This window comes from Pelecanus crispus, chromosome 8, assembly GCF_030463565.1.
Source record: "Pelecanus crispus isolate bPelCri1 chromosome 8, bPelCri1.pri, whole genome shotgun sequence".
Classification (NCBI taxonomy): Eukaryota; Metazoa; Chordata; class Aves; order Pelecaniformes; family Pelecanidae; genus Pelecanus; species Pelecanus crispus.
The window spans coordinates 21,707,369-21,718,961 of NC_134650.1; the positions used below are offsets into that span (position 1 = coordinate 21,707,369).

General features: G+C 49.5%; 1 protein-coding gene across 1 annotated transcript; it reads right to left on the bottom strand.

The window, feature by feature from the left end:
* Nucleotides 1-2,961: 2,961 nt before the first annotated feature.
* Nucleotides 2,962-5,619, bottom strand: LOC104026919 (protocadherin beta-16). Its single transcript, XM_009490026.2, has one exon. The coding sequence runs from the start codon at nt 5,617-5,619 to the stop codon at nt 2,962-2,964; it is 2,658 nt and encodes an 885-aa protein (XP_009488301.2).
* Between the last annotated feature and the right edge of the window lie 5,974 nt (nt 5,620-11,593).

Here is an 11,593-nt window from a genome sequence, read left to right on the forward strand (position 1 = left end):
CGATCCAGCCTGCCGACGCCCGAGCAGAGCAACCCGGGATGGTGCAGCCCCGCGAACATCCCCGCCCGGCCGAGCCCCGGGGGCGGTGGATCTGGGAGCTGCGAGGAGCCTCCGAGACTCTGCAGTCAGCAGCGGCAACCAGGCGGCCGACCTGCAGAAGGACGCCGAGATTTCCCACGGAAAGACTACAGACCAGAAACAACTGTCTTTGTTCCGAGGTCAGGGCATACAGATTTAACTGCCCATACAACCCTGTTCAAAGTATAGCCACCACTTGAATGAGCCATGCTTTTTATTTGAAAACGAGGTTTATTTAAAGCTGGTTTTCCTAATGTCACTCCCTGCACCGGTTTGAAATGTTTACACACAGTGAAGAAATTATTTTTAGGCTGTTTAGCTAAAAAAGCTGTGTATTGTTACAGGCGTCCAGCACCCAGAGTGACAGCTGGTCCATGAATCATGGCAGTGATCGCCACGTACTTCCCCGCAGTAATTGTCGGGATGGTTTCTGGAATGGACCGAGATTTTTCCCCTGATTCACGACCTCTCAGGCTGGGAGCCCTCGCAAAGGGCCTGGGGGCAGCATCTCTCGGACCTCAGCTTGGCTCAGAAAATCCCCCTTCATCTTGCTTCGGCTTCTGAGAACGGCCTACATCCGTGTCGCTCTGATTTTCCCTGCATAAAATCCACTCCAATGGCACGGATTCATTCCCGATATGCTGCTCTTGGCATGGCTATGACAGTGACAAGTGTCGGCAATGACTGTGACAAGTGATCCTCGAGACAGCACACTCACCCGAGAGAGTTCCAGGTGGGTTTTATTGTTTTCTGTCATCAGGCATTTGACTCTCAAAAATGTGTGAGCGACAGGAAATATCACATTACTTTATAGATCAATACCGATTAATGAAAGGAAAAGAAAACAGAAAGCTTCTTGATGCTCTATATTCTACAGTGCCTTAAGTTTATCATAAACTTTTTAGCCTATTTTACTGTAACCATAAACAGTACTTTTAATTCTCTGCTGCCTTATACTAAAAAATCCTGAAATGTTCATTTCAACTTTGCGTTATGAAAAAAACCCGAATACATTGCTCAAAGCCCACTCTTTACAGTATGCAGAATCTGTAAATTCCTGGTCAAATATGCGAAGTGTGCCAATGTCAGCCGTTTCTAATGTAATCAACTTCTGCTTGTTATTAAGGAATTCCTTTGCAAGAACCACTTAATTTTGCTTAATATCTGTTTGGCCTGTTATTGAACAGGCTGCAGAAAATTAAGACATTACAGAGCTCTCTCCATAAGAGAAAAAACAAACAAACAAACAAATAAACAAAAACCACAAACCAACACAGAAAAGATGATGTAGGAAGAAGTTACCTTGGAGATGTGTTTCCAGTTTTCAGTATTTCCCTTAACATTTAGAAGCAGTAGCACGATCATACACCAAGTTTCAGTGTAACATGCAACACCATCCTCCTCCTCCATCCATATCCCAATTACAAAATGCCTGCATGAATAAAATACTGCTCAAGAGGAGAGTGTTTTTTGCTCTCTCACAGAAAAGCCTTGTACCTCCCTGGTATTTTTTTTTGGTGCGTGTGTTATGTATTTGTTCTCTTTTCCCTGTGAGGATGTTAGCCAGTGAGGACAGGCACGCTTGTCTTTCTCCTCACTTACTGATGGGTGAGCCAAGGGTTTTGATCAGAATTGACATTTAGCTCCATCCCCCTGTTTGCAGTACGAGCTGCTTCCGCAGGTCTGGGACCTGTGTCTTCAGAGAGGGTTGTTCTGCCCTGCAAAGAACAGAGAGTGGAGGTTGTAATTTGGTCATTGAAGGTAAGCAGGCCTCAGCAAGAAGCTTAGAGGGCATGTCTTACAGCACTGCACGGGTGACACCACTCTTCTCTACCCAGAGCCAAAGAGGAGGTTGGACCAGGCTGTGGGGCTCTGACCTGAACAAGAAAAATCTAAAGCCAGAAATTATCCTCCACTGTGGACATCACAAAGACACTACTGCAAACCTTTTAAGAGTCTGAGGGAGTAACTTAAGATGGTAAGAGCCCAAACTAAAACCACTTTCTCACAAATAGTAAATGTGGTTTAAGTTGACTTATCAAGATGTGTCCTTGTCTCCCCTGAGGCTACTGTAACTGTGGTTCTGAGAAGCTGCAGTAAAGTGTATCCAAGTCATCAGTCGTAGTGAAATATGAAAATGTTGTGGGGTGACCATAAGATGGTGTTTGTGGGTCTTCAGCCTCATATATGTTCATCATCCAGACTCTTGTGAAGTGCTAGATGGATCCCCGAAAACTAGTAACCCTATGAAGAGAGAATGAGCTATTTCAATGATCAGCTCCTGTCTCCCCCATGCTCTTTGAACAGCCGAAGTTTAAAGGTGTCTCAAACATGACTCACTTTAAGTTCACAGCAGCACTGGGAAGAGAGGTGCTGGTACTGTCCGGGATCACCCGGCTGGGTCAGGAAGGGACTGGGAGGGTTCGTTGTAAAGCCTCGGTATCATTTTTCTGGCCAATTGTGTTCATCCAAGCCACAAAATTATAAGGGAATTTAATGGCAGAGGTCCCCACCTCTGTGGCTTCCAGCAGCTTGTAACACAGCTTGAGTTCAGCACTGCCAGCACCCTGGTGAACGGCACTTGGCGGCGCCGAACACCAGCTCCTAACAGCAGTGCAGGGGACGCCATCAGCGATGTGACACCCCTTTGCACAGTTGTCTCGGCAGTCCCGGTTGAAGGCTGGACAGCAGCAGTACATTCCCGGTGCTGCCGCCACCAGGAAGACATGTCCCTAGGAGCGGTGTCGTTCCTGCTCTGGGTCCCTACGGGCTCTACACAGTGCATGGACAGGACCCACTGTGTGGCTCACACATCCATACCCCTACTTCTCATCTTCTCACCGTCCAGCTGCCCCCCTTTTGTGGTGACACCAAATACTTGATCTAACGTGAATACTCAGAGCATAGAGCTAGATGCAGAGAAGCGCTGTTAGCACTTGGGGAACAGCTGAGCCGTGCCGGATCCTCCTGGGATGCCCCCGCCAGCGCCTCTGAGACCCTCTCTACTCTCTCCTCCCGCCCCAGTGGCTCCTCCAGCAGCAGCTCCGCAACACCGATAGTCCTTACTGCCAGGGGTGAGCACACCCCCTGCCCCACGCTGCTCCCTTCGCACTCCCCCCATCGCCTCTGCCCGGCCAGGTCCCTCACCTGTGCAGCCCAGTCGCCTTCTTCCCCGGGGTTGGCCGCCTCTTGCGAGCACACGAAGCTCCGCTGTTCGCCCGGACCGGGGGGCAGCCCGGCGGGGAAGCAGGGGAAGAGGGGTCTGAGGAACCGAAACTCGCTGTTGACAGTCCCGGCGGCGAAGCAGACGTCGTACACGTAGCTGCGGGGCAGCGAGCCCGCATTGCTCTCCGTGGCAGCCTTCGGGAACGTAGGCAAGGTCTCCGCCTCACTCCGCCTGGCCCGCCGCACCTTTACCACCACGGCGGTCACGACGGTGGCCAGGAACAACGCCGACACGCAGGCTAGGCAGATGATGAGGTACAGGGTAAGCGGCCCATCGGGCTCGGAGGCCGGCGCCTCCTCGCTCACCCGCAAATGAGCGTCGGAGAAGCCGTCCACCAGGGCGATGCCGAGCGTGACGGTGGTGGAGCGCGGCGGCTGTCCGCGGTCTCGTACCAGCACGACGAGCTTCTGCCGGGGCGCGTCCCGGTCCGCCACGGGTCGCGCCGTCCGCACCTCGCCGCTGTGCAGCCCCACGCGGAACAGCCCCGGCTCCGCCGCCTTGGCCAGCTCGTACGACAGCCACGCGTTCTGCCCCGCGTCCGCATCCACCGCCACCACTTTGGCCACCAGGTAGCCCGCCCGCGCCCAACGCGGCACCAGCTCGCTCGCGGCCGCGCTGCTGTCGGGGGGTGGGTGCAGCACGACGGGCGCGTTGTCGTTCTCGTCCCGCACCACCACGCGCAGCACCGCCTGGGCGCTGAGCGGCGGCGAGCCGCAGTCGGCAGCATGCACCGCCACCTCGAAGGCGCGCACTTCCTCGTAGTCCAGTGGTCGAAGGATGTAAACGTCCCCGTTTTCAGAGTTTACCGACACGTCGGGCTGCTCCTTGCCCTGCTGCCGCACCAGCGTGTAGTTTACGCGGGCGTTTTTTCCCGCGTCGGGGTCCGTGGCTTTCACGCTGCCGATCCGGAACATGGGGCTGTTGTTCTCCGTGACCAACATGGTGTAAATCTGCTGGGTGAACTCTGGGGGATTGTCGTTCACATCCGATATCTGCACGAAGATGCTTTCCCGAGAGCTCAGCCGCGTCTTGCCCCAGTCCATGGCTGTGATGGTGATGTTATACTCCGCTGTCCTCTCCCTGTCCAGCGCCGCGTTTGTCCTCAGCTCGTAGTAATTATCGAAAGTGGGGATGAGACCGAAGGGCAAGTTCCCGTCGATCGAGCACTCCGTCCTGCCATTGTCACCGGAGTCCCGGTCCCGCACACTGAACAGGGCCACCACAGTCCGGGGCTGGGCGTCCTCCGTAATGGAGGCGGTGAGGGAAGTGAGTGCTATCTCCGGGGCGTTGTCATTCACGTCCAGGACCTCCACTTGCACTTTGCAATGTGCAGACAGCCCCCCACCGTCGGTGGCTCTCACCACCATTTCGTGGTTTTCTGCTTCCTCGAAGTCCAGGTTGCCCGTGAGCCGTATTTCCCCAGTGGCAGGGTTCAGCTCGAAGAGCTGCCGGGACCGCTCCGGTGTCTGGGTGAAGGCGTACCGCACTTTTCCGTAGGACCCTTCGTCGGAATCCGCGGCCGCGACTCGGACCACCAGTTGCTCTGGGGGGCTGTTCTCGGCCAGGCGCACCTCATAGACCTCCTGATCGAAGACTGGGATGTTGTCATTAGCATCCACCACCACGATCCGAACCTGAGCCGTGCCCGACCTGGGTGGCGAGCCCCCGTCGGTGGCGGTGAGGAGTAAATTCAGCTCTCGCTGCATTTCGTGGTCCAGCTGCCGCTCTAGGACGAGCTCCGCGTATTTTGCTCCACCTTTCCCTGTTCCGAAAGCAAGAGAGAAATGCGAATTGGACCCGAGGCTGTAGTTCTGCAAGCCGTTGCTGCCCACGTCCTTGTCCAGGGCGCTTTCCAGAGGGAAACGGGACCCGGGAGATGTCGTTTCGGGAATCTCTAAAACCATCTCCTTCTCCGGGAACACCGGGGAGTTGTCGTTCACGTCACGAACCTCCACCTCCCCTCGGATCAGCTGCAACGGATTTTCAAAGAATATCTTAAAGAAGAGTGTGCAGGTATCGCTCTGCGGACAGATCTTCTCTCGATCCAGTGACTCCTTTGCTGTCAGGACTCCGGTGTTTTGATTGAGGTGGAAAAGCTGCTCGTTCCCCTCGGACACAACGCGAGCCTTGCGAGCTGCGAGCTGGCTCAGAGCAACCCCCAAGTCCTTTGCAATATTGGCGACAAAGGAGTCCCTCTCCATTTCTTCCGCCAGAGAATAGCGGAGAGTTTCGGCCACGCTCTGACATACGCAAAAGCACAGAATAAATAACATCACTTGCCTCTTGCTGCCTCTGCTCCGTCTCCCACACGCCATTACTCCCCAGAAAAGCCATCCACTGTCCTCCGTGGTTCCCAGCATTTTTAAGCAGCGTCCGAGGCAGAGCGGTGTTTGTCAGGAATCCCGGCGTAAGGGGGTCTGAAAGTCCCCGAGCACTCCGACTCCGTGCCCCGCCGCCCTTCCCGAGCAGCTCACACGGCTTTTTTGTCTCACTGTGCCTGCAAACCCGGTGCGGACAGAGGAGCCTGCCGGTCCGTGGCCAATATCCCCACCCAGCGTCGCAATGGGGAATATTTCATCAGCCTTCTCATTAGGGGCAGAGATGCTGATTCGGAGTTTGATGCTTGAATCTGCACCCTCCGTGCCAAACCAAAGCCAGAAAGTGCAGTGCAAGTGCTCTCCTCGCTTGGAAGCAGGGTCCCTCCCTGCATACAGAGCGCTGCTCTGGGTATCACTTTCCACTTGCAACCGCGAAGTCTTCATACACAGCTCTTGTTTTTTCCTCTGTGTTGTGTAGGCATTGCAAGATCTGCTAGGATCCATTGTGGGATTTTCCTTCTCTTCTCCACTTGTGAATCAGCACAGGACAATTAGCAAGTGGGGCGGATCAGAGAAGCACCGCTATTGAATATGAGAGCTGGTGCCTGGGAAACGTCCCGAAAGCAAATGCTTCACTATCACTCTAGCTCACCACCAGACTAGAATGATAATGCTGTTCTAGGACACATGATCCTAATGCTGTTTTTCTTCACATCGTGTATCACACTATGCCCAAAAGACACACGACTTTAACGCTTTTCTGTGTGAAAAACGTTTTTCCCCTTAAGTGACAGAGTATCCTCCCTCGCCTGCTGACCCTTGCACCCATGTTAAGGCGTGTCACTGTATAACACATTTGTGAAAAATGTCCCCAGCCGTACACAAACATCTAAATATCGAAATGCTGCAACCTGTTTTCATGTTTTGGATGTTTACAGTCCTTTCTCCTCTAATGTTACCACGCAGGCTTAGAAATACTTTAAAGGTCCCTGTACTCAGAGGTCAAACCTGAACTCCCGTACCTGTGTAAGAATATACGGCCAACAGCTATTTAATACAAAAGGCAAGGAAACAAACAGGAGAGCTCATAAATTAAACCCCAGATACACAAATACTAACGAGTAGAAGCTAACGGAGACAATACCGAAGACCAGGGATCTAACGCCACTGATCGATGGGCCATTAAAGGAACCATTCAAGTGTAAACTCCAAGAGGTTCAAACAGAAACTTTGTAAATGATAAGGGGGAAAAAAAAGATTACCATGGATTATCAGAAAGGGTCTCATAGGAAAGAGCAAACTGATTACGAGACCTTTGAGGGGGGTTCTAGGAATATGCAAAGCTTATTATGGGATGATTAGAGGCAGGATCAAACTCGGTGAAAGGGAGAGGTCAAGGGTGGACCTGGGAAAAACAACCGTGGGGAAGCGGAGGTGGGAGAGGAGAGGGAGGTGACCTGAGCACGGCCTGGTAGTGCAAGCCAGGATCCGTACCGGAGACCAGATAAAAACGCCAGGGTCATGCACTCATCGCCGGCCCTGAGGATGACACATACCGGCGAGCTCCGGCAAACGCACACGCAATGTACTGGAGATGCTCACAGCTGCCTCCAAGACCAGTCTTCCTCTTACAGAATAAAAAAATGCAGGAGAAAAAGAAATACAGCTTGCACTACATATTTTCCATTCAGGCAATTTTAATTAATTTTTTACTATAAAAGGAACCACGCTCATTTTTTATATAGAAAGTATCCTAACCTCCTTGTTTTTGACACCTTTCCTTTAATTTCCTAGATGTCCCCCCCCTTTTTTTTTTTCTAAAAGAGCTGACACTGTCAAACAATACTCACCAGGTGAAGTCCTAGAAATTCGCTGATGCCTTCATTTGTTTTTAAATAAAAACTTCGCGACCGTATTGTTATCCAAAGCTGATGCTGCTATAGAATGTCCATTGTGAAGCCCTACCGTAACTATGCCTTTGTTTGGTTAATAGGTTGCTAATGACAAATTGTCCAGGAAAAAGGACACAAGGTGATGTATTGTCTTGACTACTAAACTATGAAGAGTTACTAAGGATCTGCCAAGAAAGAAAGTAGGGGAAAGGTAATTTCGGCAGGGGGAGATTGCGACCACTGACTCAATTAAAAACTAGAGAGACTACCCCCCCAATCTCCTTGAGCATGCTTAGTAAGTTAAAATCATACTGTGCCTTTAAATTTAAGTGTAGAAGATATGAACCATTAAGAGACAAGTATGCTTAGCTAATTTAATGATTATGTAGTAGGTAGGTGTGGTGTGTTAATTGTAATGTATAAAAGTTAGAGAAAACTGTGGTAAGTGTGCTAGCTTTGTGGAATCACCACTTTGCGCAACTTTGAGAATAAAACTGTACTCGTCCTAGTGTGTGAAGATTGGCTTACTGCACACCGGGTAAACGAGCCCTATTTAGGACAACAGTATCAGTCGGAGAAAGTAGCAACCAGGGTTGACTTTAGAATTCCCCAGAATTTTAGCTGCTAGAGGACTTTGCACGGATGCAGCCATTTTTTTGTGATTTCCTCTTACAGCCCTTTGACTTGGAAGTGTGATAGGATCTAAAAAAATTACATCAAAGGCCAGATCAGCTCTTTCTTCCTTTCTTCCCTTCCAGGGACGTGCCCATCTCTCGAGCTTCTATCATTATCACCAACACAGAAGCTTGATGTAAAACCAGCCATAGGCCAAGTACAGCAGTAGATGTATTGGGAATGTGGCTTCTCTCCTCATTCATGCCATGCAAAAATAACAGTGACACCTGGAATCCATTTGCTTTGTGCCCTTACCAGTGCCCCTGCTCAGCACTTGGCACCTCCGAGAGGGGAAGGTGTATTTGATTCCCTGTAACCCAATCCTTGGTATTGCTACGCAGCAGGGAACAGCCACGAGCTGAGAAGACCTTCCACAGACATTTCCCACTCTGACTGCAGTAACTCTGTAATTGTTACTCCCCTCATTTCCGAAGGAAAATGGTGTCCTTCAGCTTCAGGTGCAGAAGGGTGTAAGTTGAACAGTGATCGATAATGGAGCTCTTGGCTATCATTGTATCTTTCCACATCAGAAGATGCTGCTCTTAGACTGAAGTTCATATTCTTTCAGATTTTAGGAAAATGCAAAATAAAGAGGGTCACTTACCACGCACCATTGGACAGCTAATGCTGGTGTTTTCCGTTGGGTCACAACAATAAAACGGATGTGTATGAGTGGAAAAAAGAAGTATGTATACTGCCAGACAAAGGCACACTCTGTTTTAGGACAGTCTAAGGAACCATAGCCATAATAAGAATGTAATTTGCATAAACATGTCAGAGAATTCACTTATCTCTTTGAGCACATAGTGATGTTGCAGGCTTCCTCATTTTTTGGTTTAGTGATGATGTCTGTATCCTAAGAAGGTAGCTTTAAATGACTGAAACTCACTTTCATCTTTAATCTGAGATTTACATCAATGCTAGAAAAGAGCTAGAGCAACATATTCTGCTCAGTTCCTGGTACTTCTCTGTATTTCAGAACACAGTGTTCCTAAAAGAGGGTTCTCCGTGCACTTCTGCAGCCTGAGCAGTTTCACTTTCCAAAATCCCCTTCTTGGTCTTACAGATGGGAGTTCAGATCTGCCGGGTGAAAGCTCAGAGGCCACATGCCACGTTCTGTTCCCCCTGGATAAAGGCTTCTTCCTCATCCTTGGAGCCACTGCCCTTCCAACTCCAGCACACCCTGTGGATAGCATAGCTTGGGAGGAGCAGTTGCCTGCAGATCAAAAGCACAGATGCTTTCCTGAGTCACTGTTGTTTCCATGCCTGTGTGCAAAGAGAGACCAACGTTCCCATCCTCTGATTCCCAGCCAGCTCCCAGGATGGATTTCTCCTCTCACCTCTAGCACTCAGACAGCGCCTGAATTCCCAGCTGTCCCGCAGAACTGCTGCCCTGAGCTCTCTACTGGATGCAAAAGTGAGGAAAGCCGGGGGAATAATTTCCAACCTTCTGGCTTTCCGTTATGCTGTAAATACCACTGGCACATATGCTATTTGTGGTTCATTTTCCAAGACATAAACCGGCCTTCTCTCTCTGTCTGCATTCAGTCCAGTTAAAGCTTTTCCCATCATTCTGTTAAATGTAAACATTTCTTTCTCGCGGTATTAAGTTGGTGCTTACCAACCAAGGGGCTCTGCCTGAGTCACCCCAGACCGGCAGCGAAATCCTCCCAAATCTCCCAGGGATGGAGTGTGGCATCAGCGGGCTGGGGACAGCCTAGGACACCGTCTCACTCCTTCACTTCCCCATTCTGCCTTGTGCTCTTGGCGTTTCCAGACGGTTCTCGATGCGGCAATTCCCAGCACATCACTTGGAAAGGCTTTGAACTAGGGCGTATTCCAGTGCAACCGGGATATTTTGGCTGAGCTCTCAGCTAGTCAGCCATGCAGCATGTGACTGGTGGCTCACTGGTCTCTCCGTGCTTGGAAGCTCCCCACCCAGCACCAGCAATACACGCACAGTGCTGGCCAACAGCGGCACTGGGCGTCCAATGCAGGAACTGCACATGGGCGTCTACCCCCGAGTCTCAGCATGCATCTCCTCCTTTAGGTTCTGGCTATTGCTAGGGCAAATTATGAAAAACATTTCCTACCTGAAGTCTTTGGCAAATAAACGCACTTAGTACTCATTGAGACATTTGATTTGGCACTAATAACACAGGCCAGCATGATACGTCTAGAAGGTATCCTATGCAAACCTTCTGTTAAATGTGCTTAACAAAGATGGATGCTATGGGCAAATGTAGCAACATTGCTCATGTGTTGTGCACTACATCTTCCAGAAGTCAGAGAGACAATCGAGGAGTTTTCAAGCACAGGCTGGTTTCTATTTCACAAGGAGGTCTCCAACTATTGAGTGACTTCTCCTAGAATAATTTGAAGTTAAAAATTAATTCAGTATTAATGGCAGCATGAACCTCCACCACTCCTTGGATCAGCTCCAATGGATTTTCAAATAATATCTTAAAGAAGAGTGTGCAGGTATTGCTCTGTGGAAAGGCCTATTCTCAGTCCAGTGACTCTTTTGCCATCAGGACTGCGGTGTTTTGATTGAGGCAGAAATGTTTCTCGTTCTCCTTGGACACAATGTGGACCACATTTCCTCCTACGTAGCAGTACTTCCTTTCTACTAGCATCAGTTTGTGAGGTTATCTGCACTAAAATCTCCCCTCCATACCCTCCAACTTCAAAGAATAAAGGGAAATTCCCTGCTTCAAAAGCCTAAGTTCACAAACATTCTCAGAGACATTCTGCACTCTCCAGGCTCCAAAGATAATGCTGGACAGAAGACAACTGCCAGATGTCTACCCAGACCTTTTCCATCCCACATCTTTGAAGACAAGGAATTCTTGCTCTCTCCTCTCTAGCCATGACAATGTCAGTACTTCTCATTTGAAAAGAAATCTTACGTGGCTTCAACACCACTACTGTGAATGCTTTTGAAGCTGACTAAGTAATTATTCTAATCTTTGTAAACTTTGTGCTCAGTGGGATCCTTTTTTTCCATCCTCAACCTCACTCCTATGTCAAATACACAGCAGACAATTTTCTTCATAAATCTCTAGAACCATGTGTTTTCTTGTGTCTTAAGGTCTTAAATGGCCCACAAATAATATTTTAATTTCTAACTCTAAGTTGACATATTTTGTGGGGAAAAATGTCATCTATTGAGGTTTTTCTTTCATGTTCTTGTGTCCAATTTCTGTATGACTCCTTCCACAGTTTTCTGCAGTGGCTGTTTTGGTTGACTAGGAGGAGACACACATGCAAAATCACATGATGAACAGTCAAGCAGCACAAGGTTGTCAGGCAATTCAAGTCCATTGTGTGAATAAACTTGGCTTTCCGTGTACTTTTCATGAAGCAAGAGGAGAATAAGATGGTTTTCTCAGTGACAGCCTTGA

Bases quoted from the DNA above. Each gene is read 5' to 3' on its own strand.
- LOC104026919 (XM_009490026.2), bottom strand. From the start codon at position 5,619: ATGGCGTGTGGGAGACGGAGCAGAGGCAGCAAGAGGCAAGTGATGTTA.